General features: G+C 43.1%; 1 protein-coding gene across 1 annotated transcript in view; it reads right to left on the bottom strand.

Moving 5' to 3' along the window:
- The window catches only part of RSF1 (remodeling and spacing factor 1), a 64312-nt gene extending 37815 nt beyond the window's left edge, over nucleotides 1-26497 (bottom strand). The window contains exons 1-2 of the mRNA XM_068424249.1: nucleotides 26177-26497; nucleotides 808-899 (exon numbers count right to left, since the gene is read on the bottom strand). Coding sequence (XP_068280350.1) covers nucleotides 808-899; nucleotides 26177-26375 — 291 coding nt within the window. The 5' untranslated portion in view covers nucleotides 26376-26497. The remainder of the gene's footprint in view (nucleotides 1-807; nucleotides 900-26176) is intronic.
- Between the last annotated feature and the right edge of the window lie 76 nt (nucleotides 26498-26573).

The raw sequence follows: 26573 nt of genomic DNA, 5'->3' as shown, positions 1-26573 counted from the left end.
TATCGTTGCTCTTACCCTAAAGCTGTATTTCTAAGCAAGATGCGATCATGGCTGTACAGCCAACACCAAGACTACATTTTTGTGGATTAAAAGACACATGGAAGATATTCAGAGGGGAAATGGTAACCTATTAATTTTGAATATCTGTATATTTTTATTTTCTGAAGCAGTGTAAATTCTTTAAACTGAAAACTATTTGCATGTAAGGTGCCAACAATGACACAGCCACAATTAAAATACCAATACAGAATTATGTAAAACAATGGGATGCTTTATTTTTACTGATGCATAACTACATTTTCATCTTAGCTGTGCCATTCTGAGCATGCAGATATAAATCACTGTAATACTTGCATTTATTATTACCACATGCTACAAGAACTCTGTAGGGTCAGTGCCTCTATGAATACCAACCAAATCACCATAATTAAATCATATCCAGGCAACTGACAGACGAATTGTTACTGTGTAAACTCCCTGCTCAATTTAGCCTGTTTGCAGGCCACTAAATCTTCTTTATTTAGGGTCTTAATGCTCAAAAAAGTATTTTACTGTCAGGGATGAAGGTGTACACTCTTTTACACACAGAAAACATTGTCTATTTTCAGAGATTTTTTTTTTTCACACAAGCCTAAGCAGACTGAAAGTTAAGCTGGGCTCTTATGCAACTGAAGTCTGGGCACGCACATCGATGCTGGCCCCAACACAGCCCAAGGCTCACTGTAATTCATACCAGGGATTGCTGACACAACAGCTCATCACAACCATATTCCAGCATTGCAGAATAATACAACACACATATTGTACCTTGATCAAATATTTTTCCCATCTGTCTGCTGTGACAGACTTCCCAATCTTTCGCATCAGTTTCAAGTGAAGCTCCACCAATTCTTTTGGAACTGCAGAATTGAGAGAGAGAAAAAAAAAAAGATGTTATGAAGACTGGTGTAAATATACTTCAATGCTAAACACTGATAACACTGAAACACTGTGACAGATTGAAAAATTTTAAGAAAACTCAATAACTTAAAGTCTGCTGAAGAACAGCCCCACAACTGAGAGATGGAGGAAGGTTTATTTAATTGCACAGGTCTTTTTGTTCAGACTTACATTTATGATGTTCATTGATTGCTCTGCCTTAAAGTCAAGGAAACAGATCTCAGTGATAAATAGGTAAAATTTTGGCAGCATAAAAACAACAACTGGAAAGGAACTACGCCAGTCAAACACCTATGAAAATACTACTGTGAGCAGCACACCTGCAGCTGCCTGCAGAAACCCCAAAGCCATCCTGGAATATCGCTGAATTCAAACTATTTTTGGCCGGGTGCATGGTATGGGAGAAATGTTCCAGAAACTCCGTCCTCACAGACGTAGCTTTGCTCTATACTTACTCTCTTTTGTACTGGAGGGACAGAGAGGGACACGAGAGCTGGGGCTTGAGGGACAGAGGCCAGAACTGCTGCTGAGTCCAGCTGCACCAGTGCAGTCACAGAACCACAGTTTTCCAACCAAATTTTACTTATCTCTTAGCGTACACTTCACAGATACAACTTCAACATCTCTTCTTAGCTCACACCCGTGATTTATAAATCAATCTGGCACCACCAAGTGGCAAACTTGCAGAACATCAATTTTATAAGCTAGAGACTAGTATAACTTAAAAAATATGTAACAGATAATTATTAATGCAACTCTACCTGCTCAGCGACGTAAGCTTTCTCATTTGTAATTTGTTGAGAAAAATTTGCATACAATCTTATTTCTGAAAGTATTTTCATTACTATACGCACACACGCTTTAGAAGTTTAAAACCCAAAAATGTTTTTGATCGTGATTTATGATTATGGTTTTTCTGCTGGTCCAGCAGCACTACTTGACACAGGATAAACAGCTGGGACACCAAACGTGTTTGTTCTAAACTAGACATTACCGAGATGCTATTTCATTATTCAACATCTGAGTACCCGTGTGAATCTTTTCAACATTTAACTTGATTTCACCTAACTGGTATTTATTTCAATCAAATGCCTCTACTTTCAGGCGAGTTGGTAAAACATCAGATTGATGAAAATGATGCTGGTTTGCAACCTGAAATTTAATACACCAACGCCTTCCATAAATACATAAAGTAGCAGCCTGGTACCCAAGAAGAGACCTCCTTTAAATGTAAGTAATTCATAAGCAGCTCTAAACTAGACCTGACTTTTTCTCTTTTATTCCATTCATACTTCCCATTACATATTGAAAAAACCTAACACAGCTCCTTGGTTTTCCTGAAAATTGATGCACTTCAAAACTTTAAACTTCCATATATTTTAAAAGGAACAAGATCAAAGGTCTTTACCCCGATAGGTGCCGAGCACTTGGCATAACAAAATGAAGCACAAAGCACTTTATACACATGAGCAATTCTATCAAAGTCAACTCACACCGTTAAACCTCAGCTTGCGCTTGTGTGACATGGAACTGAGCCAGAGTATTCAAAATCTTGCTGGATCAAAGCTTTTGTTCTGCATCTTTTTGTTGTTTGTTTTTAATCAGATCTCTTTTTAATGGGTACATACTGATTGGACTCCTAGTTTAAAGAAGGACGGGTGAATTCTTTTGAATAATCAAATCCCCAGTCACCACAAAAACCTTTGCTACTGTGGCAGTCTTAGAAGAAATGGAGAATGTTAAAAATTTGAAAACTGGGAAGTCATTTTGCTCACCCTTGAGTCAGCATTTACTGTGATTTGTGTTAGTACCTATAGAAACCTCACTACTTTGCTGAGATTCCAGCATTTCAGCTCCTGCATTTCTAGGATCTTGATGATGTATTCACAGAATCAACCAGGTTAGAAGAGACCTCTGGGATCATCGAGTCCAACCATTGCCCTGACACCACCATGGCAACTAGACCATGGCACTAAGTGCCATGGCCAGTCTTTTCTTAAACACCTCCAGAGATGGTGACTCCACCACCGCCCTGGGCAGCTAATGACCCAATGGCTAATGACCCAATGGCTAATGACCCTTTCTGAGAAGAAATGCTTCCTAATGTCCAACCTGAACCTCCCCTGGCCAAGCTTGAGGCTGTGTCCTCTTGTCCTATCGCTAGTTGCCCGGGAGAAGAGACTGACTCCCACTCCACTACAACCTCCCTTCAGGTAGTTGTAGACTGCACTAAGGTCACCTCGGAGCCTCCTCTTCTCCAGGCTAAACAACCCCAGCTCCCTCAGCCGTTCCTCGTAGGTCAGACCCTCCAGACCCTTCACCAGCTTGGTCGCCCTCCTCTGGACTCGCTCCAACACCTCAACGTCTTTCTTGAAGTGCGGGGCCCAGAACTGGACACAGATGTGGTTATTTTCACAAGTAAACGTCACGAAACATTTCAGATCCATTCTGTATTTATTTACCACCCTTTCGAGATGTTTTTCATGTATCGTAACAATATTAATGACTGGATCTCTAGGCTGGCTGTTCACCAGTTCCCCAGTAAGCGCTTAGAGGAATCGCACACTATCCTCCTTGTTCTAAGGAACGAGGTGGGAGTTTCGGAGAAGAAACCTTGTCGTCCAGTTTGCAAGGAGAAACTAGGGAGTGTGTGAAGGGCAGCCTGACCAGCCAGGGTGCCTGAACTACAGCCTATGAGACTGAGAAACAAACTGCACTGGAACCAAAGTAACTGTAAATAATATATGGGGTCACATGCAGAAGTGTACACCTGACCTGCCCAGAAATACCAGCTCAGGGAGGGGTGGTAGGAAGGCTAAAGAGTGGTAGAAAATCCCTTGTTTCCCAGAATATTTATCTGGCAAGGAGTAGCAGTGCACTAGTAAACGAGACTAACGTTTCAGTCACCTCAGAAATGCACTGAACCTCCATAACTTTAAAAACTTACTTTTGTTCAGAATATAGGGAGAATTCTGGACAGGAGTTCGTCGAAGTAAGACATCAATAAGGATCATTTTTACAACACTCTTCTAATCCTACTTATAACGTAGCAAAGATAAGGAACATGAGATGTAATTACTTTTGGGTTGTGGTGGTGCTTGTTTTTTAAATAACAACAGTAGACTATCACCTCCTTTGTAAAATGTCACCTCCATTCAAGTGGGACCTGCATCACTCATTTCAGGAACTTCTATAATAACCTAAAAACATTTTGCATTTTTTAAAATTTCACAAAAGGGAAGGAACAATACAGAGCATCTTTTGTGTATAATAACCATTCTGCATAAGGTTTTGGCCAAAAAAAGTGTGATGGAACACATATAAAAAAAACAAACCTAAATCTGAACAATATTCTCAAACTTTCATGCAACTTGGATCTCTCTGGAAAGTAATAATAGTTCTCTAAAACCTTCATCGGATACACTTAAGTGGTGGAGAAAATGCCAGGACTCTGTGCACAGGGCTGATAGAAAGTATATAGCGCTATTTTAAAAGAAAAACTGTTTCAAAGAATCAAGGGTAATTAAACTTATTGCAGTCTACAACTACCTAAGGGAGGTTGTAGTGAAGTGGGAGCTGGCCTCTTCTCCGAGGCAACTAGCGATAGTACAAGAGGACACAGCCTCAGGCTTCGCCAGGGGAGGTTCAGGTTGGACATTAGGAAGCATTTCTTTTCAGAAAGGGTTATTAGACATTGGAAGGGGCTGCCCAGGGAGGTGGTGGAGTCACCATCTCTGGAGGTGTTTAAGAAAAGACTGGACATGGCAGTTAGTGCCATGGTCTAGTTGACATGGTGGTGTCAGGGCAACGGTTGGACTCGATGATCCCAGAGGTCTCTTCCAACCTGGTTGATTCTGTGATTCTGTAAACCGTGGTGCCAACTGCTAGATATTCAAAAATACAGACTTTTCATAGGAAGAAGGCATGAGTCAGAAAGAATGAGTCACTGTATATACAATTATAGGGTTTCTGGTAGAGTTTTGGCAATTTGTGAAGTCCTGCACTTCGCTGGAGGGCAGGCTCTTGTCTGGACCTCATACAATATCCTTTGAACACTATTCTATCGCCTCCAGCATTCCATGGAACGTCCCATACATCAGTCACACATTTCTAATAACTTTGGAAAAGACAGAAAACTGAAACAGAAGAGAAAAAATGTGAACACGTGGAAATCCCATCATCTGGTTAGAAAAGCTGTAACTTTCAAACACTTGCACAATCGCGGATTAAAGACCTGGTTGTGGGTATAACCATAGAACCATAACCCCATTACACCTCTACTTATTTTCCCTGCCAAAAGGAATACGCTCACAGCTGAACACTCACCTTAAATACAACTGAAATAAAGGAGGAAAATAGAAAATGTAAACGATGGACAAAGACCTGGGTCTGGAGGGAGGATGGGGGGAACTTGTTACTCAGAAAATTATTATGAATTAAAAAGCTTTGTATCAGACCTGGAGTGCTGAGCGTGGAGGGGAAGATAAGAACCACAGTGAATGCAGAGTCCCTGGTACTGGGCTGCATCCCCAGCAGCGTGGCCAGCAGGACGAGGGAGGGGATTCTGCCCCTCTGCTCTGCTCTCGTGAGACCCCCCCTGCAGTGCTGCATCCAGCTCTGGGGCCCCAACAGAAGGACATGGAGCTGTTGGACCGAGTCCAGAGGAGGCCACGAAGATGATCAGAGGGCTGGAACACTTCTGCTATGGAGACAGGCTGAGAGAGTTGGGGCTGTTCAGCCTGGAGAAGAGAAGGCTCCGGGGAGACCTTCTAGCACCTTCCAGTACCTGAAGGGGCTACAGGAAAGCTGGAGAGGGACTTTTCACAAGGGCATGGAGTGACAGGATGAGGGGGAATGGTTTTAAACTGAAAGAGGGGAGATTTAGATTAGATCTTAGGAAGAAATTTTTTGCTCTGAGGGTGGTGAGACCCTGGCCCAGGTTGCCCAGAGAAGCTGTGGCTGCCCCCTCCCTGGCAGTGTTCAGGGCCAGGTTGGGTGGGGCTTGGAGCAACCTGGTCTAGTGGAAGGTGTCCCTGCCTGTGGCAGGGGGGTTGGAACTAGATGATCTTTAAGGTCCCTTCCAACCCAAACCATCTTGTGATTCTGTGAAGTGGACTGCAAAGCCTCCTCTCCTCCTCCAGAGATCAGGGAAAAGCACACTGAACCCAAGGGAAGGAGAAGTAACACTTTGGGATGCAAAGGCTGCTGGCAGTTTTCACGCTTCACAAACACAAACAGGTCTTCCCAGTTACACTAGTAAAACCTTTTTCCATGCTAACTTGTTTTGGCAAGTGGCAGAAAAAAAGTCACTCATGAGATATACAGGGCAAATATTTCCGTTAAGTTTATTCTTTTTCATCTTTCTCCCTTGACCAAAATTACCTCTGCACGCTACGACTTCACTGTCAAACAAAACCATGCTCCACAGGTGGACAGCCGAGACCAACGGGACCGTTAATCATCTCCCACCTCCCCTTTTTTTCTACTAAGGGAAGGTAGCTCACAGTAACCTATACAAAACAGATGTGCACGAGCTACCAGCACCCTGCGCAAAGACGTTGATGGCAAGCAGATATCAGATACCTTCCACCATGTTCAGCTCCCTCCGCTGGCAGAGCTGGCAGGAGCTGAATTAGAAGCATGTGCAAAGGCAAGAGTGGATACTCAGGCACTTGATGAAGAGTTGTGAACTACACAGCAAATTTACCACTTAGCCCACCACACACAAACCATGCACTTAATTCCCGTTACAGACAAGCCCTTACGTGTAGATTTGCTTAAAACCAGTCGGCTGCATCCCTTACAAAAGGCACAATACCCCCCAACAGACGAGTGACCGCATTTCTAACATCTTTAACATTCTCCTCCATTTTTGTGTGCAAGTCTGAAGTCCCATGAGCAGTTTGAGGCAGGAAACACTTTGTCTTCCAGATTAGTTTCAACCAAAGGTAACTTCCTCATCTGGTTCATTAGATAGCTAGTGAAACACTTGGGAAAAGAAAGGGGATAGGATCTCCTTCTGCAGCAGCGTGGGTTTAAGCCAACATAAATATTCTTCTCTAGGAACCAACTCACTCGTTTCTTATCTCAACTCTTAGTATAAGGAAAATGGGAGATCCCTATAGCTGGGATGTGTTATTAAGAAGTTCACAGACCATAGAGAAAAATTATAGCCTTGGTATGAACTTGGCATGATAAATAAATAGAAGGATAAAACCTCTGATAGAAACCAGGCAAGAAGTTACAGTGAGCCTCTGACAAATAACTGTGATAATAAAGAGCCCCATATTCCTGCAGCAAGATTGGCATAAAAAAAATGTGAAGCATTTGACCTCTAGTGTTTCCCAACATGAAAAAGCAGTTGTTCCTGTTCCAAAGGACAATCTGAAGATCTTATTTTCTAGCTGAGTCACTTGATGAATACCATCATCCCACCAAGTTGTGTGCCCATAAAAAAAGACACACAGGAAAGGGGAAAAAAAATAACCGTTCTGCCTCTTGAGTGAATGAAAAGAGCAATCAAACATGCTGTAATTACAGCGAAGATCAAAACAGAAAGAACAAGTCACCAAGTAGCAGTTTTATATCCTGTTCCTAGAAAGATTTTTGGCAGGCGTTAAAAACAAACAAACCACGCTCACATTTAAATGACATTGTTATCCTAGGAAAGTACTTGGAGATCTGGATGCTCAGCAGCTAGATCGTTTTCATACAAATGTCTGAGTACCTTTATATCTCTTAGCTGTACAAATACCCAGTAGAAGACTCTCCGCGTAACTGGACTATTCAGAGCACAGGCCACTCTAACATTATTCAGCAAAGAATAACGTTTCTGAGCTTGTGGCCCAGAAAGGCAACCGTGTCCTGGGCTGCATCCCCAGCAGCGTGGCCAGCAGGGCGAGAGAGGGGATTCTGCCCCTCTACTCCGCTCTCATGAGACCCCCCCCTGCAGTGCTGCGTCCAGCTCTGGGGCCCCCAACAGAAGAAGGACATGGAGCTGTTGGAACGAGTCCAGAGGAGGCCACAAAGATGCTCAGAGGGCTGGAACACCTCTGCTATGAAGACAGGCTGAGAGAGTTGGGGCTGTTCAGCCTGGAGAAGAGAAGGCTCCAGGGAGACCTTCTAGCAGCCTTCCAGTGCCTGAAGGGGCTACAGGAAAGCTGGAGAGGGACTTTTTACAAGCGCATGGAGTGACAGGATGAGGGGGAACGGTTTTAAACTGAAAGAGGGGAGATTTAGATGAGAGATTAGTAAGAAATTCTTTCCTGTGAGGGTGGTGAGACCCTGTCCCAGGTTGCCCAGAGAAGCTGTGGCTGCCCCCTCCCTGGCAGTGTTCAAGGCCAGGTTGGATGGGGCTTGGAGCAACCTGGTCTAGTGGAAGGTGTCCCTGCCCGTGGCAGGGGGGTTGGAACTAGATGATCTTCCAACCCCAACCATTCTGTGATTCTATGATTCAAAGTTAAGGTTTTAATCTTGCTGATAAGCCCCCTCCCACCCATCCCCATGCAAGGATCCCAGCACACCACGTCTTTCGCTGCTGCCTGCAGATGAATTGTGACCAACACGGAGAGTGCTTTGAACTGGGACTGAAAAGCCCTTTCCACCCCCAGTTTTTTTAGTAAGTTGTGTCACCAGCCTACCAGATCTTGCCATCAGTTGCATACTGACTTCACTGCATTAGTCCTCACTGCAACCACGATGTTAAAATTCAGCTCTAATTTTAGCGATGAGATTGTTTTCAATTATTTAGAATTTATCACCTATTTGTTAAAATTATTATTAAGCACCTTTCCCTCCAATTTTTTTTTACCATTGCCCACAAATCAATCTGATTATGCTTGTGCTTTCTAACGCCCACACCACCATCAGTCACCTCACTATACATCAGATTATAAAAAAATCATATGCATTTTTACCTGCATAACTCTTGAAGCTGGAGTTAAAGACCACACCATCTAAACAAAATCCCTACACAGCTGTTTTTCAGCAGCCCTTTAGCAGTTAGAAGATGCTTTAATCTTTCACAAGTCCCCTGTTTGATTCTCTGGCTATTAAGTTCCTGGCAATGTTGGGGTTTTTTTAAGCTAATATATTAAGCAACAGCAGAAAGGTTAACAAAAGCAAGACTCATGTTAGAAGAAAACATAAAATTTAGGAAGAAAAGCATGCTGTACTGTGCAACGAAAAAGAAATGGAGGTAGAAAAAGAAAAAAGGAACATTACTTTGAAAACAATGAAGGAAAAAATAGCACATGATCTATTTTAGAAACTGGAAATAGCCCAGGAAAGGAAAGACAGCAAATAAAAGCCCAGTTTACTGCCTCAAAAAACGTACTGAATAAAAAATGGGCCCCGGTCCACGAACTCTGGACACGTGAACAGCAAGTGAGGAAAATCAGGCTGTGGAAGCAGTGGGGAAACAAGCAGACTGCACCGAAAAACAGGTACTGAAAACACCTGAAATTGTAACAGATCGCTGCTGTTCACAGTTACATCACTTGCAGCGACCACACCGCACATTTCAACTATCTAAAATCAAGAGCACTTGACTTGCTGATCCTCAAATCATGCATAGGCAAGCACTTGACTCTCTGAAACTGCTGGGACCACGGCCTATAAAAGCGAAGGCACAGCAGCACAAATATCTTTCATTTTGGCTAGTAAAAATGAGGAAATAAGATCCTATAAGATGACTCTGGGATTCTCTTGCCTGCTGAGGCATCTCAGTCTCCAATCGAACCAAGACTTTTAGACTATGAGGAGAAAATCCTCCTCAGCTCCCTCCTTAGCACTCAACTGTGTCATAATTCTTAAATAAAGAGTAGGTGTGACAAAGGGGAAAGGTAAACACAAAGATTACACTCTAGTAGTGGATTCTGGAGTGCTTCACAGCTCCTCAGTGCAAGTATGCACTGAGATAAGTCCACATCAGAGAGATTTTAGTAGCTTGCTTTTTTTTCACTGGAAGAAGACCCAGGCAGGGAAGAGCTGCAGTGGATGCCATCAGCGTGCTCGGTTTGGGCACCAGAAGCCAGCCTTTGGAGCGTGTTGCAGAATACACTTACCCACACCGCAGAGATGCAAGAAGATGTAAGGTGCCCTGTTTTGCCATTGTTAGGCCAATGTTTTTGCCCTAGTGAAAAAAAAAGCGGGTTGATCAGATGAGATTCTTCAACTCTCCAACAGGAAACACTGAAGAGGTGTGTGTTTGGAAACGCAACCCCTCTCCGGAAAGATCATTAGCAAAACAAAGATTTACACCCAGATCTCAGTCTGGACAGAGGCTGGCCACTACAGCAATGGAAGTTCACCCTCACCAGAAAGGATGCAACCAAAAGAAGCTGAGATGGCAACATGTACCTTTTGATTTAACACTAAGTAGTTACACAGCCATTCACGAAATGGTAAAATAGAGTTCAACGCTTTCGTTCACTCTCAGAAGGTTCAAAATCACAACTCCTGCTCCTAGGAGGGTGGCCCAGCCACAAGGCAAGCAGCTAGAAACGAAATGCAAGATTCAAGGGTCCAAAGAAAGGAGGAGAAAAGGAAAATTGAGTCTAATTCCTGTGAAAAAGAAGCCTGAGCTTTAGTCCCTACTCCTAGCTCCCAGAATTTTGTAGGTATTTTGCCATTAAAACCTTGTGAAGGGCAGCAGCATAGCAGTAGGATTCACCTAAGCAAATGTAGATATTTACACCTGAGCTAGTTCCATCTAATCCACTTATGGCCCATGGAGAGAAAGACACTTTTAGGAAGAGTCAGCTCATCCTAAAGTAAACATCTGAGCTCTGCTACATACATTTGGTGAGATTAATTCTGTTGTAGAGTGTCTGGCAAGTTTTTCCAGTGAAAACCAAGGTATGTGAGGTCTTGGGGGAAGGTCTTGGGGATACAGGAGTGTAACCAGGTACTGGGGGGTACATCTCGTTCTTAAACCATTACCTAAGCTCTTATGCTCCCCTTTAGACACAGAATTACCATTGCAGATCTGACCTTAGCTCATAAGGTTTATCCACGCGCAGACATTTCTGGCAGACAAAATCAATTCTCTAAGCACAGCAGCATTTAACTTCAAGTGAAAAAGCATATATCCTGTTATATTAAACTAAATTAAAATATCCTCAGTGCAATGAGATAAGTGAGCATCAAGATTAAACACAGGAACACAGAGTTGCATACATCAGTGGTTAAGGCTTCAGCTTCATTCAGCTCTATTCACGTAACAAATGTAACAAGCTTCTTTTAATGTGTTCTGTTAAAGGATAAGTTGAAGGTAAGGGGTTTTTTTTTCCCTCATTATATGAAAACAAGGACAAATTTAAATGCTTTTTAATTCCTTACTTTGTTTAGTTACTAGAAACACCACTCTGGTGTCAATTTTGCTAAATTTCTCAGGTACTAAGAGTTTTCTTCTGCATTAACAAAAGAAGGATATTGAATATACTATAAAATCACTTTCTCCCACATCTCTCACTTGAATAAAAAAGCAGTATTAAAAAATTCAGAGCAGGCTGAAAAAAAATCACTTTTCTAAACCATTACCAAGGTTAGAGGTTATCATTCCTCAGTCCAGTGGAAAAACAAACCAGAAAGATTTATCCTTTTTCATCTATCAGATGAGATCTACCACAAAGATATTCCTGCCCTTTTTCGGGTTGAGCTTTAAAAACAGCGTGTTTTTTTCTCTAGTCACTGGTGATCCAGCCTGCACTTTAAATAAGTCTCATTTTTACTCTGGGATTCACCATTTCATCTTTCATTTACACAACTTTACGGAACGATATCAACAGGTGAATGTTTCTTGGCAGTTTCTCTCTAACTGTCAAATATTGCAGACACCTTTTCTTGAAAACCCAGTCTTGCAAACTTAGGTCTCCCAATAAAAAAAAAAAAAAACAAACACATTTTTAGTTTACAAGACCCTAAAGAAGTACAAAAATGTAACCATGCTACTGACGTACATTTTATATTTTGCAAAACACTCAGCAGTGACTAACTTGTGTAGAAGAATTAAGCACTACTGGGTAAGCAAGCAGTATTTCACACCCAGCAGCATTATGTGAGCATGAGTTTTCTTTAAGGATCAGCACAAGCAAACTTGGAAGGTGAAGCCAACGTGAGTCATTCTGCAATGCAGAACACACTTCCCCATCAGCTGGAAATAAGTAATTGCATGTTTATATCAGCTCATTAATTTATCAGCAGTGCAAGTGAAAATTTAAAATATTTTTAAAAAATACCAGATATCCAGAAAGAGATTCACCACATTTCAGAGACTTGGGCCAGAGAACCCAGCATTTCTAGCAGCTGACAAAGATTTCCATGAAAGGCCGCAGCCGCACAGCTGGATGCAAGTCATTCTACAGATGAATTCATGATCACAAACCAAAAATTTTACAAGTTTAATCCAATTAGCACAGAATTTGACGCTTCTTTTAAATGGTTTCACAGCTAGTAGCAACTTTTTCCTCCATTATTTCTTAAGAAACCCAGGAAGCAAGCGAGAATAGAAATTTAAGAAGCAAAACTGTCCAAGACAATTGCCTGACAAAGGGCTAGTAGTACAGAAAAACACGGTGTGGTTTCTGACCAACTTTCCTAAGCTTAGGTCTAAAATACAGACTTATTTAGACTTAAAAAGCAAACCACTTACGTCCTGTTGCAAGTTGATGTTTGAATCTCATACAAAGTGAGGATTCACCGAAGTTTCATTCCTTGAAACTCCCAACTCTTAAGTATAAACTTCAATGAGCAAACTCATGTTTTGACCTGCTAACGCTATTAAAATATCTACCCCCGCTAATGTAATTCTTTTAATTGCAAGAAACGGTTATAACTTTGGGGCTGTTGCAGTTTCCCAGGGGTAGCCAAGTCTGTTAGCTTTGGGGTCGACACGATCTGCTGTCTGTCTAGGCAGACTCAAAGCCACAGACCAGTTTGCCAGACCAGTAGTGCAGTTGCCTCTCCATAACTCAGGCTCGGTTGCCGCCAGCCACCTTTTACACAACTTTTAATCTGAGCTAGAAAGAAAGATGAGGGCAGTAGCCTGAAGGGATGATGAGTTTCTAGCTACCATTTGCATATTGCCATCACTCATAACTCGTGTTTGAGATACAAACCCTCCAACCTAAACAACCGTGCGTAGATGCTATCGGGATCGGGGAAGAGCCTGGCAGCTCGCGTTGCAGGCAGAAGGAAAGGGCCACAACATAACGCACACCTCAAGCTTCCCACTGAACCGGCTTCCAGACAACGCAACGGTATCTGAAAAACATAAAACTTGTGATATCAGAAGATTCTTCCCTTCCTGTACGGCACAAAACAGGTGGAAAGAAAAGAGAACAAACCTTGGCAGTAGAAAATGTGTTTGTGCATAGCGTTTGGAAAAGAAAATGATGAGCCACACCGTGTACAACCCAGCACTCGCTTTGACAGTGACCATCGTCTGCTGTTTCCCAACACGTGTAATGAAACCCCACAGCACACGTATGAAATTACCTGCTCCCAGGTTGTCTTTAAATCCTCTCTCTACTTAGAGCCTGGCTTAACTTCGAAGCAAGAAACTTCATGTTCTTAGTTTTATTTTTAAATATTTTCACTACAGCTCAACATTCATTAGTATCTAAATCTTTCTGAGCTCTGGCCTCAGTAATAATTTGCAGCAATCAATTGTAATTACAGAACATGTGAGAGGCATTTAAGTTTGAATTACTTTTAAATTTCATTCAATACCCCATTTTTCTGTTTTTGTAATATAAAAGGAACGCAAATTCCTAGGAGCCTTGCTTTGTATACTTTTAAAAATCTCTTCTGAAGTTAATAGTGCCCTTTTTTAAAACTTTTTTTTTTTGGAGAAACTTTCATACAGTCCTCCTTAGTCTACTGATCTATCTGCATTATCTTGCAAGATGGAGCAGCCACAGCTGAGCACTAAAATCAATAAATAAAACATCCTCCAAGTTTTTCTCATGATTCTCAGCCCATTCTTGGTGCTATCTGGTGTTTTGTTAATTTTTAAACCCCAGCTCCACGTTAACAGAGACGCTGTCCTCTGTCCTATCACAACTGTACCTAGAATATTTTGTTGAGCTAACAGCTAATTTTAAATATTCTGGGATGTATTTGTCATAAACAGTTATCCTTTCTAACGCAAACTTATAACTGTTCCGTTTGCAGTTTTGTTGTCAACTCACAGCACTATTTTATCCCCAGCAGTGTTTCCCCTTAGTTCGGACCAGCCATCTTTCACCCTGATCTTTTTTCAAATGACTCATCTCCTTCCTGTTTTCTTGGCAAATTGAATTCATTGCCCATGCCATAAAAAAAAAAAAAAAATGAGGAATTCTACCTTACTTATACCACAGTGACCAAAAAAATACTCTCTCTTTTTCTAACCAACTTCCCATTAGTTAATCAGTTTAAGGTTTATGATGATGTTTTCCCTCTCAACCGACGACCGCTTTGCATGCTGACTCACATTCAGTGGTTGACTTAGCTGGAATGGTTGAGTGATGCATTCCCTGATGTTCCTCTAACCCTCTGCCAGGGAGGGTTATCAGGGACAAACATAAAGCAAATCCACTCCTCCGCTAGTCCTAACTTAAAATGGACAGCACAAACAGACCACTGGCAACATCAGTTTGCATGAACGTGTTGGGCTGCAGACTGCAACGGCTAAAAACATACTCCGTGGCTCACCTGATTCCTCCTGCCACAAAGAACAGAGTCAAAGAAAGGGACGGGCATGAGTGTTACTATTTTGGTCATATCAGGTAAGGTTGCTGTGGAACACAAGTTCCTTGACTCACCACTTGAGTCAACCACTCAATCAGTGACCTCCTTCAAAGACTGTGCATCTATATGTAAGTATCTGTCAAGCACGATCCATCCATCCATGCTTCAAAAGAACTATCCATGCTTTCAAAAGAAAACAGCAGAACATTTGTCTTTGGAGAATAACTAATACAACTATCAGAACTATGAAATTACAATTTCATAAAGTTTATCAAAACCAGATGTAAAAGCTCCTTGCTTTTGATTCCCTAAATCTTTGTTAGACTCTTTAAAACGTGCTAGTCACTCTGTTCTCTAACACAAGCTTGTATATTTTTACTAGCTGTATTTCTAAACTGTTTCCGAAAGCTGAATGAGTATCTAAGCCTGGCAGCTCAGTCTGCTTTCACATTATTAGCGTGTTCCACTACATCACTTCCTAACATGTCAATTTTATCATACTCCACCTTTATTGCCAGAAAGGCAGCATAACTAGAATAAAGATATCACAAACTAGCCTAATAATGACACCTTATGCAAAGAAGTTGTTTAAGTTCTCAGCCATGTACTTATTTTAATCCTTGTATTGTAGCTGATGATTTTGGACACCCATGTTTCCTAGATTATTTTTCTTTTTACTTAAGACTGTTCTCTATCCACATGGTCTCCAAGTCCACCTTGGACTTTTCCAGCTTCCTTCTTTCTACTGCCAGCTATGAGTACGTTCTCCTCCTGGACTTCACCAGGGTTAGATTTCCACCTTTCAAACAGCTTCTGCTCAGCACAAACACTTGGGCATTTAGCCCTTACACTTGTCTTCACCATCCCACTCCCATTTGTCAGACAAACACGCATTCAGAGAGCTCTACTAGCCTTGCAAGCACGCTGCATCTAGGACACAGTCAGCGTTTTTATTCCTTGACTTAGGACTAGTCCTTCTGGTCACCCTTTATATAAAGGTCAGGTCTTCCAAAAGCTCCCTTGTTATCGTATCGATTTTTCTTACCTTCTGCTAACCTTCCTTAACCTTCATACAGATTGCCAAGGTGTCATTTAGGAGGTCAGCTGATACTGTCTGCTAAGCTTAAATATACGTTTCAAAGGATAGTTTTGCCACTTACTGGAAGTATCCTTTTGCAAAGCAGGGCATTCACATGGCCACTTTAGGCCACCTTAAGCTAGTTCCCTTTCAACCACCACCTCCAGGCAATACTGGGTTTTTTTGGTGGGTTATTTTTGTTGTTGCATCCCACCACACAGCTCTCCACCTTGGATGCTTTCTTCCAATACATTGTTGGTAACTGCAAGAACGCCACACCACAGGCTCTGGGATCAAACTAAAATTTCCACATTTCTACCACCCACTAATTAATACGGCTTTTGTAAACCATGGCAGTTTGTTCTCAGGAGGAAACCATTATAATCCTGGTAGTCATTAACACTAAAAGGCAATGAACATGCCCTGGCACTTGTGCTACTAGATAGCTGTAGATGAGTTGGAAAACAGCCAGGGCAGTAGCAGAGGGACACTGAGTGGAGTAGGAAGTCAAGTGAGTGCACTGTCAGCAAGTTCGCTGATGACACCAAACTGGGAGGAGTGGCTGACACACCGGAAGGCTGCGCAGCCATTCAGAGGGACCTGGACAGGCTGGAGAGTTGGGCGGGGAGAAACTTAATGAAATATAATAAGGGCAAGTGTAGAGTCCTGCATCTGGGCAAGAATAACCCCATGTATGAGTACAAGTTGGGGACAGACCTGTTGGAGACCAGCGTAGGGGAAAGGGACCTGGAGGCCCTAGTGGACAGCAGGATGACCATGAGCCAGCAGTGTGCCCTTGTGTCCAGGAAGGCCAATGGCATCCTGGGCTGTATTAGAAGGGGTGTGGTCAGCAGGTCAAGAGAGGTTCTCCTCCCCCTCTACTCTGCCCTGGTGAGGTCGCATCTGGAGTATTGTGTCCAGTTCTGGGCCCCTCAGTTCAAGAAGGACAGGGAACTGCTAGAGAGAGTCCAGCGCAGAGCCACGAAGATGATTAAGGGGGTGGAACATCTCCCTTGTGAGGAGAGGCTGAGGGAGCTGGGTCTCTTTAGCTTAGAGAAGAGGAGACTGAGGGGTGACCTCATTAATGTTTATAAATATGTAAAGGGCAAGTGTCATGAGGATGGAGCCAGGCTCTTCTCAGTGACATCCCTTGACAGGACAAGGGGCAATGGGTGCAAGCTGGAACACAGGAGGTTCCACTTAAATATGAGGAAAAACTTCTTTACAGTGAGGGTGACCGAACACTGGAACAGGCTGCCCAGAGAGGTTGTGGAGTCTCCTTCTCTGGAGACATTCAAAACCCGCCTGGACGCGTTCCTGTGTGATATGGTCTAGGCAATCCTGCTCCGGCAGGGGGATTGGACTAGATGATCTTTCGAGGTCCCTTCCAATCCCTAACATTCTGTGATTCTGTGATTACTCACACACAAACTTTAACAACCAACTTCATTCAGCATACTACTGGTTCAGGACTTTGCCAACCAGAACTGACCTTTAGGATAGAAAAACAGTATAGCCTAAGACAACCAAAAAAGCTGCAGAGCTTTATGCTGATAAATACCATTTTCTTGGAAAAGGGGATTTTCAGGGCTGGGACTGGTGAGGTACGACTTGCTTGTTATCTCTTCTTCAAATATCAATCAAGCCTGCGAGTTCAAGGGTAAGCAGCGCTTTTCTCCAAGGTACCACAAGATCTAAATGATCATAATGGAAAGAAATTGAATACTAAAGCACAGCTGCTGAAACACAGGAATCTTTAGAAATCAGCCTTCCCTTGCTCTGAGAAATTGTTTGTTTTCCCTAGACCATTACAGCCATCAACAGGGTCACAATTTCTACTCTAGTTCCGAGAAATTCTCTGCTGCTTGAGCTTTAAGAGCTTTGTTTGGCTCTTGGGTAAGAAAAATAACTGTAACAGGCTGATGGCAAACTGCATATACGAGAGACTGACAAATGCCAGAGGCTACTAAGAAATACTTGCTAATGATAAAATGTTTGTTGAGCTTTGTAGAACAATTGAAGCAAAGGAGAGTTCCTTGATTTGGGGAGAAGGGAGAAGAGGAGAAAAGGTAATGAAATAGAGTGGAAAGATCATCTTAGTGTTACGAACAGCCACAGACCTTGCTATTCCACAACTGGAACCAACTATGCTCTTACTGCAAGGCTGGAGGAAACAAAAAGATATACACACCTTTGTATGAGTTTTATTATTTCTCCATGATTTTAACATTCAGAACCAACCAGATGATTGTATTGAGCTCCACAGCCAAAGCCATGGATGCATTATTCTGCCCCAGCACCGGTGCCCAAGCAGGCAACGAAGAAGAGAGCCTGCAGCACAAGGGGAGGGTGCTCTGCACTGCTGCAGCCCCAGCAGGCAGCCTGGCAGCTTCCCTGCCATGGCATGGGTGATCTGTGCAGTGCACAGTCCAGTCCTGGTACAGACTGTCTGCATCAGGAGATACTCCTGGAATGCAACTTCAGCTCTCTCACCAGCTGTACACCTGCATTTCCTCCAGAGGAGCACAGCCCAGGTTGTCCTGTGAGAAGACCAGAGGACATTGGTCCCGACTATGGTAGATATACGTGAAGTCCTGAATATCTCCATCAACTCCAAGTGCCATAAACCTAGAGGAACGCCGCTGTACTGCTAAGTGTTGCATGGCCCAAAGAGAGATTTTGATGTTAAAATGCACTTTCAAAGAACTGCAAGACAACTGGCTGTGAGGCAGCAGTGAGCACATAGCCACAATACTCTTCAGCACAATATTTGTTCATCATCTTCCCATCACCTGCCCCTTCTTGCCAGGTCAGTCCTTCAGTAGCTCTTGCCCTCTCCTTCACACCACACACAGTCTTACTGTCATTGTGTGCCCCCACAGTAGAATAACATTACCAAGTCACTCTTTCCCCCCACCAAATCTACCAGGTTTCTGCCTGAGGGATGCAATCTATCAGTTACTGAAGAGCACAGAAACACCACAGTCAGTTACTCTGTTTTAATCTCCATATCACCAATACTATGAGTTTTCCAGAAGTTCCCATGAGCTTCTCAGTTTAGTACAGGTCATAAATAAACTAATCTAAATGTCAGCTTTGGGATGGGCTCAGAAGTGTGTGTACCAGGCAGTGGGCACTAATAATTGCACACATGTATCTTCTAACTGTTCTTACACTAGACAAGACTAGCTTGAAGTAATCCCAAACGAGCAAAAAATTGCATTCATGGTAAGTGTAGGAAACTCAGGAAGCACCTGAGCTACAAATGTGGATGCAGAGAAACTCCTACAGTCTCTGCAGACCTCCAAAGTTGGCCAGGGTCAAGGACAAGATACAGCACTGATGGATTGCTGGACAAACACATCTTCCAGCTTACATGTGATGATGGTGTCACACACAATTCACTTTGATGTTTATAAAGTCCTCTGATACAAGTATACCACAATACAGCTTCTTTCAGTAAACATCATCTCACACTGGCCAGGAAAATTTCCACCAGCATTCCCGGATCTTACACACTTGTCCTGAAATAAACCTTAAAGACTGCGATCTGGAAGTCATGTCAGAAGTTTTTCCTCCAGTTCTGTACCATCCAAAGTGTGCTGGAATTCAACAAAGCCGCCTACCAAAAGCGTACCGCCCTTCTTCAGTGGAGGCACATGGTCCAATGGAACATGCATCATCCCTAGGAGGGCTGAGCGTTGGCAGGGGGCCTCAAATGTCCTGCCATGGCTCATCTGTGCCTGGAGAGCAGCACCCCGAGTTCCTTTTTTCCATTCCACATGGCATTCTGTCATCCCTTCCAGATGGGCAGTGTTACTTGAAAGAGACCGAACTCCTTGTCTCCCCAGAGTAAGTGTTTTCCTATCTTCTACACAGGATCATAAGATGATTTGGAGTTTAGTTAAAACTGGCACTGCCAGTCTAAATACGAGAGCACACTCAGGTGAGCTGACATGCCAGCCCAACGCACGTAAAGATATGAAGTCTTGCCATGGAAAAACTACTACAAAGAGTTAAAAAAAGGATATGCATCCATATGCTATTATGAGATAATTAATTCTAAGGTAAACCTAATTCACTTCTTAAATGAATAACTGAGAAACACATGTGGATAAGGGATGCTGACCTTAAACTCATATTAATCTAAAGTGACTGAAGTGTAGACAATAGAAGTTTATTCTGAATTAGAGACTTATTTGCCATGAAGTTGGTACAAGAGTGATTACCCCTGCTACTTATTTTCTCAGAATTTAACCTAGTTAATGCTGTTTGAGAATTTCAGCTCCAAGCCACCAGAATCTGCCTTCAACAAATCAGTAAATTTGATGGTTAGAAACATTAGAGGTGTAGAACTTCCATCATACTCAAAAATGAAACACGGAAGTAATACACCATGCTCTAAAGTTTACTAGATACGCTTTTATTCTCTGATAGTTTGTTGCCAAGTTAAAAATACTGCATTTTACTAACAGGTGGTAGATTAATGGCTTTGACATAAATGTTTTGGTTCAGTCCCTAGGTGCAGCAGGAAAGCAGTGATCTACTTATATTCCACATAGATACAAGTAAGTTCAACCTGCATTCAGGTGGTGACTACTTGACTGATTCAGAACAGCAGTTACATTTTACTGGTACAGGAAAGGGTGTGATAAGATACGAACACTCAGACCCACAAAGCAGATGAAAAGTGTTACCTCTGACTAGCTGATACAGCTTTACAGCAGCAGCAAGCTTGTAATATCGATATAGCCACATAGTATGTTTGAGGAAGAAGATTCAGCATTATGTAGCGTGTGAGTAAACTCCACCCATCCAGCATTACAGACACTACCAACATTAGATGTCAGAACTTGTTCGTTTACATAAGAGGACACCACGTGAATTAATCTTTCTGCTTTGAAACCAGGTAATAAATCTCAAGTACAGTACCAATTATTAAATGTTAAGTGAAATAGTGTTAGTACTTCCATATCACATTTATCACCCACTTTTAATACTAACGAATCCACTGTGGATATTACATGTTACTGCGACGTATCATGACTTTATCCAAGTCACATCAAATCCCACAACTTCTGGTCAATAGTACACAAACACGCTTGATATCAAACATTAAACACGAGAAAAATGAATCACATTAACAGAACACTTTGCTTCACTTCCCTCTTTATTAGGAACACACCTAATCTTGGACTTGAAGTCCATCAAACTCCTTGTCATCAGGTATGGTTGGTTTTTGTTTGCTATATTAAACAGCTACAAAGCTTCAAGTATGTTTCTCTCATACAGATATTCAACAGCAGTTTCAGTCAACATTAATTGTTAAATTCTTCAGAGAATGGTAAAAACCCTTAAGCTTAATGCTGTAAAGCTTTCCAGAGGCATTGGAACAACAGTAAAAAAACCTGACATAACCCACTGAAACAAATGACTTCAGCATCCAAATTCATTTGAAAAGAGAAAAGATGTTAGGTGTCTGGAAGATTTAGAAAAAAATGAGCAACTTATAAAACATAACTTACTGCCCTTAAGCACAGTAGCTCCAAAGACTATACAGTTTTTTTCAGTTCTACAATGTAATATCAGGTATTCTTTACTGAAAAAGAAAGTAAGGAAGCTATAAATGGCTTGCACAGCTTTTCCACAAGCTACCTGCCGTTAACCTCAGTTCTCACTGTAAAGACAGGAGAAGGGAAGGGGAGAGAAGGTTTACAAAAAGGCCCTACAACCAGGTATGGGCATCTCATCATGTCTGTCTTTACACCACTTAAACCCGATCCAACATGGTTTTATTATCAAACTCCAAACTAACGCAACACTTTCATGCTGTAATTAAGTGACAAACTTCTAGGCTGGGTCAGTCTGTCAGGGTGATTGTCAAGAGTCAAAGGAGATAAGTCTGAGTTGCAGTGAGGACACAGAGGCTGAGTGCCTGCCTCAGCCTGGAAATCCACACACCAAAACATAGTTGCTGTTTCCAAGACCACCTTTAACACGACCATTACCAGCAAGATTTTGATGCAAGTTTGCTATTTTGCTAAAAGAATATGCAAAGCATACATACTTGTTACCATTTCAATCAAGAACAAATCAAACCCCATACTGCTAAGAAAAGCCTGCAGAAATTGAGGAGCTAACACAGCCCAACACACTTCAGAAGATGCCATTCACCTCCGGGAGAGGTTCTCCCATTCACACACTGGGGAACCTGGCAAACCAGCAAGCCTTTTGCACAGTCATGTGTAAAATTAGATCTCTGTTGTGCGAGCTAAACATTCTACTAATATTTTCATTCACAAGAGACCAAGTGCTTAATTAACATTTATACCGATTCTCAAGCTATTTACCGACACAAAGGAGGGGGTGATTTGATATCATGGTTCCTTAAACACGGCCATAAACACAGATATAGTCCTTGCTTCCCTCTGTCACGTACATTTACTATCTAAATTTGCAACTGCTCTTCTGTTGCAAGTAAAACTCTTAGTAAAAAATGACAATATATGTTTGTTAGAACAAGGAGAATAAGTATTGGTTTCCTGTGACGATTTGTTCCAGTTTGCACAGTTTTGCCTTTGGAAGGAAGCAGAGGCAAAAGAGAGATGATACTGCAGGATGATCTGTATTGTGACCTTAGTTTTGCATCTAAAAGTGCCGCAATACAGGGGTAATGACATCAGAAATTCCAGTTAAAGTCATGTATTGTGTTGCTTTATAACAAATCCTACAAGAAACAATTTACTTTTTGAGACATATCAGCTAGTAAACTTTGTGAGCCAACACTGTCACCATCTTGACAGACACAACTCTATTCTTTCCAAAGAAGTTTGTTGTAATTGCAACCCAAGTCACAACACTGGAGGTAAAGCAAGGACAAGCATTCTTAGAGGCAAGATAATTATTCTTCATAAAATAAAATCTTCACCAGACAACCACAGGTCTCATTACTTTGTTTGAATAGTTGCAGCTTTCAAACAAGCCACAAGCCACCAGCAGGAAAAGTTCAGCTATTTTATCATGCAGCCTTACTAAGAAGCAGACTATTTCCACCAGTTTATCCCACCATTTCTACCAGTTATCCCATATTTTCTACCAGTTTATCCCACCATTCAATAGCAATGGGCAAGATCAACACCACACAATCTTATTTTCCTACTGAAGCGTGATTTGCATGACCCACCAAATCCCAAAGAACATTTTAAATTGGTTTGTACATTCAAAGACAAGACCATACCTGTGTACACACAGTTAAAACATCTAACCTGCTACTAATAAAGGTTAATTTGATATCTAAACTAGTCAAGACTACTACAGAAAACTATTCCTACTCGAGCACTACCACCATGACTATTTGTCTTGAAATTCTCAGGGAGGAGAGGTAACTATGGGCAAAGTTCAAGTGCTGTCTGAGCATTAACAACCACCTAAAATCCCCCTCAGAAATATTTGATAGCTTCCCAGATGTCAACATCTGCTCAGCATCCACACAGCATCCCTTCCTGTAAGGGAAGCTCATACCTTGTTTCCTTAATAATGAACAAGCTCTTTGTTCTAATTATTAACAGGGAAGAAAATATGACTGTTATACAACTACTGAACAACATTCAGACTTGAGCTCCTACTTCTCCTTGAGGCCCTTAATACAAAGAAAATAATGTCTACTGGCATCTTCCAATAGCAAATCTTCAGACAAGACAATATAGGCCACAAACAAAACAAAACCCCCCAAAAACTTTTGAAACTACTGAGCATAAAACAGTGTTAAAGGTAATCAACAAAACCCCCAAGCTATTGATTCCCTTCCTTGATTGCAAAATTAACATGGAGAGGAGTTCCAAATAGCCGTTACCCAGCAGTTGAGATTTAAAACTTGGTCCAGATCCTAAGAATTTGAGAAATTGTAGCTATTTGCTTAGATTTTGTTACATATTCCTGTCAATGCAAATCCACTGTCAAGCAATGATGGCATCAAAAGTGAAGCTAACTGTATGTAACTGAAATCAAAATCCCTTTTGCAATCCAAGGAAAACTACATACAGTTGGTAAATAACAGATGTTCAGGAAAAAAGAAAAGACCACTTGAGTTTTCAATCAATGTTTTGCAACTTTATGACTTGTACCCTTAAAAACACCACTTTGGGGAACTAATTGAAGTAAAAATCACATAGAGAAATCTAGCCACTGCATAAAAAATACCAGGTAAAAGCTACCAGCACCACAAACCAAGGCCAACAAGTAGGTTGTATCAAAGGAAAACTCCTGTCACACCACCCCACTTTCTTAGAGATGAGAAAATGCAAATTCATCATCTACACCAGACACCAGTAAAAAGCCCCCAAGTAATCTAGAGATTACATTTTCAGAAGCTAAAACTGCTCCCATCTGGGGGGACTGTTGCAAAGCAGTGAGAATAACCTGTCCCCTGCCAAACAGGAAGGGCTCTACAGGGAAAAGTGTAAAAATCTGGCAAGTATCAAATTAACCCAGAACACAAACTCCATAATGCAAGTCATTTGACAGCTTTTTAGAAAAGCATTATGTAATAATCATTGTCCTATTGATAAACCCTCCTGTCATGCAATTAAAGTCACCATGAATTATTTTTTTTTTAATCAAATGTATATACTTAAAACATGGGTCACTACCTCATCCTTTCATTTTAATTTATTCTACAGTTCACACAAGAAAATTACTCTTAGATACCCACTTATGTTGTGTCACCCAGTAAAAGCATTAGTTTTCTCTACAGATATCACTTTAAAAGGAATATTTTCATTAAAAATTCAAACTTTTAAGTGTGTTGGTGGTTTTTATGAACAAGTTTTGCAACAGTTTAACACAACAATGCTTTTTCTAATGAGTCCTTTCTATAACATAAGTAGTATAGGAGTGCTGGGAAACTTCATACAAATACCTATTTTCAACAAAGTTAACCCTGGTTTAGAAATTAGTGGATCTCACCTGTCTTTTTCCTATTGATTAGGCACCAGACAACATGAGGAGACAGTACATCAATCCTATCTCATTATATTTCAGCAGTGGCTGCTGTGAACTCACCGACAGGACATCTGCACTTTGCAAAAAGCAACTTCCTTCACATGAGGAAGTATCTACACGCCGATTTAATCACACACACACCCATACAAGGTGGGTTTGGTGGGGAAGGAGGTGAGAGTGAGTGCCTTTTGGGGGAAAAGCAGGGGCTGCTGGACCAAAAGCAGCCCTGAGCTGGGCTTCTCCAGCAGCAGGAAGTTTCTGCGGGGCCTTGCCGAGCATGCGCCGTGAGCTCCACGGTCTCCCTATGTGGCAAGAGTGCAGAGGCAACAACCAAACCAATAATAGAGACAAGAGACCAAGAGCAACAAGCACCTTCCCCTCTCTATTCCTACCACCGCCTCCACACAGCTCTCCCCAGGCTGCTCTCCTGGCCCAGGGTCTCCCACATCCATTGCACGGAGCAGGAATTAGAGAGTCTGGCAACCAAATCTGCTACTGGAGACAGAGGAGAGGAGGAGCAGCTTGAAAGAAAACAGGGCAGTGCATAACCCATCCCTCCACCTCGCACAGCTCAGGTGGCGGTGGGGAGGGAGCAAGCAGGGAGCTTATTATCCTCCCCCCCCAACTACAAGAGGGGACGAGAGGAAGGAGAAGAGAGGGATGGAGATGGCACACAATGGCTGTCTGTGTGTGTGAGGAGAAGATGGCCTGCAACAGCAGCCATGGGGAGGGCTCAGGGCTTTTCTGTGCCCCCCCACCCCTCCATTCCTCACCCCACATACACAGAGAGGAAAGGAGGGGTGGGTGAAAGACGATCAGGACATTGCCTTGTGTGTATGTGTGTCCTCTGCTTCTTTCAGGGGAAGAGTAAAAACGGACACAGATGGAGGGGGGGGGTGTGCAGGGAAGCGACCCCCAAAGCTGGGGGGATGGGGAGAAGAAGGAAAAGACTCACTGCCAGCGCCAGCCTGAACAAAAATAGTTATTTCAGCTTATCCTCCTCTCTGCAGGAGTCCCACCCGCACACAGCTCGGGAGCAAACCCAGGGAAATGGGGCGGGCGGGGGGTCACAGCCGGCACTGAGAGGGGGGAGGACGTGGGGGGGGAGGAAGGTCCCCCACCTCCTTCCCGTGCTCCACTGTGAGGGGAGGCAGCTCCCCCCCCCCCACACACACACAAACAGCTGTTCCCCCCCTAAAAAAAACAAGGGCCGTGCTGAGGGGGGAGAGGGCTCCCCCCCACCCCGAGCGCCGCTCCGGGAATCCCAGGCCCCTCCTCTCCCTCAACGCGCTCCACCCCCGGGGCCGGGAGGAGGCGGGGGGGTGGGGGGGGGAATAGCCCCAGCCCCCCCTCTGCTCCCCACAACCCCCTCAGCCAGCCGTGCTGGGAACGGGTGTGTGTGGGGGGGGTATCCGGGCCGCTCACCCTGGACTCCGGGCTCCTGCGGCGGCTGCAGGACACGCTCCAGCTCGGGGAAGGGCAGCTCGGGCAGGTCCAGCAAGGCCCCGTAGCGCTCGAGGAAGGAGCAGACGACGGCGAAGTTCGGCCAGGAGCCCGGGCAACACGGGCCTGCCGGAGGAGGGGGAGGCGGAGATGGAGCCGGAGGAGCCGCCGCCGCCGCCATCTTGGACCTGAGGATGGAGAAGGAGCGGGGGAGGGGGCGAGGGTGGGAGGGGGCGCTGCCGAGCCGCGCCGCCACTATCCCACAATGCAACAGCGGGACGGGGAGAGGAGGGGAGGGGACGGGGGGCGGCGGCTAGAGCGGCGCAAGGCGACACCCCTCCGCCTCGTGCGGCCAGGGGAATGAAAACAAGGCGGGGCG

The sequence above is a fragment of the Nyctibius grandis genome, chromosome 2 (assembly GCF_013368605.1).
Source record: "Nyctibius grandis isolate bNycGra1 chromosome 2, bNycGra1.pri, whole genome shotgun sequence".
In the NCBI taxonomy this organism is placed as follows: Eukaryota; Metazoa; Chordata; class Aves; order Nyctibiiformes; family Nyctibiidae; genus Nyctibius; species Nyctibius grandis.
The sequence above is the reverse complement of the archived record's forward strand: the minus strand, read 5'-3'. Positions and strand labels throughout refer to the sequence as shown.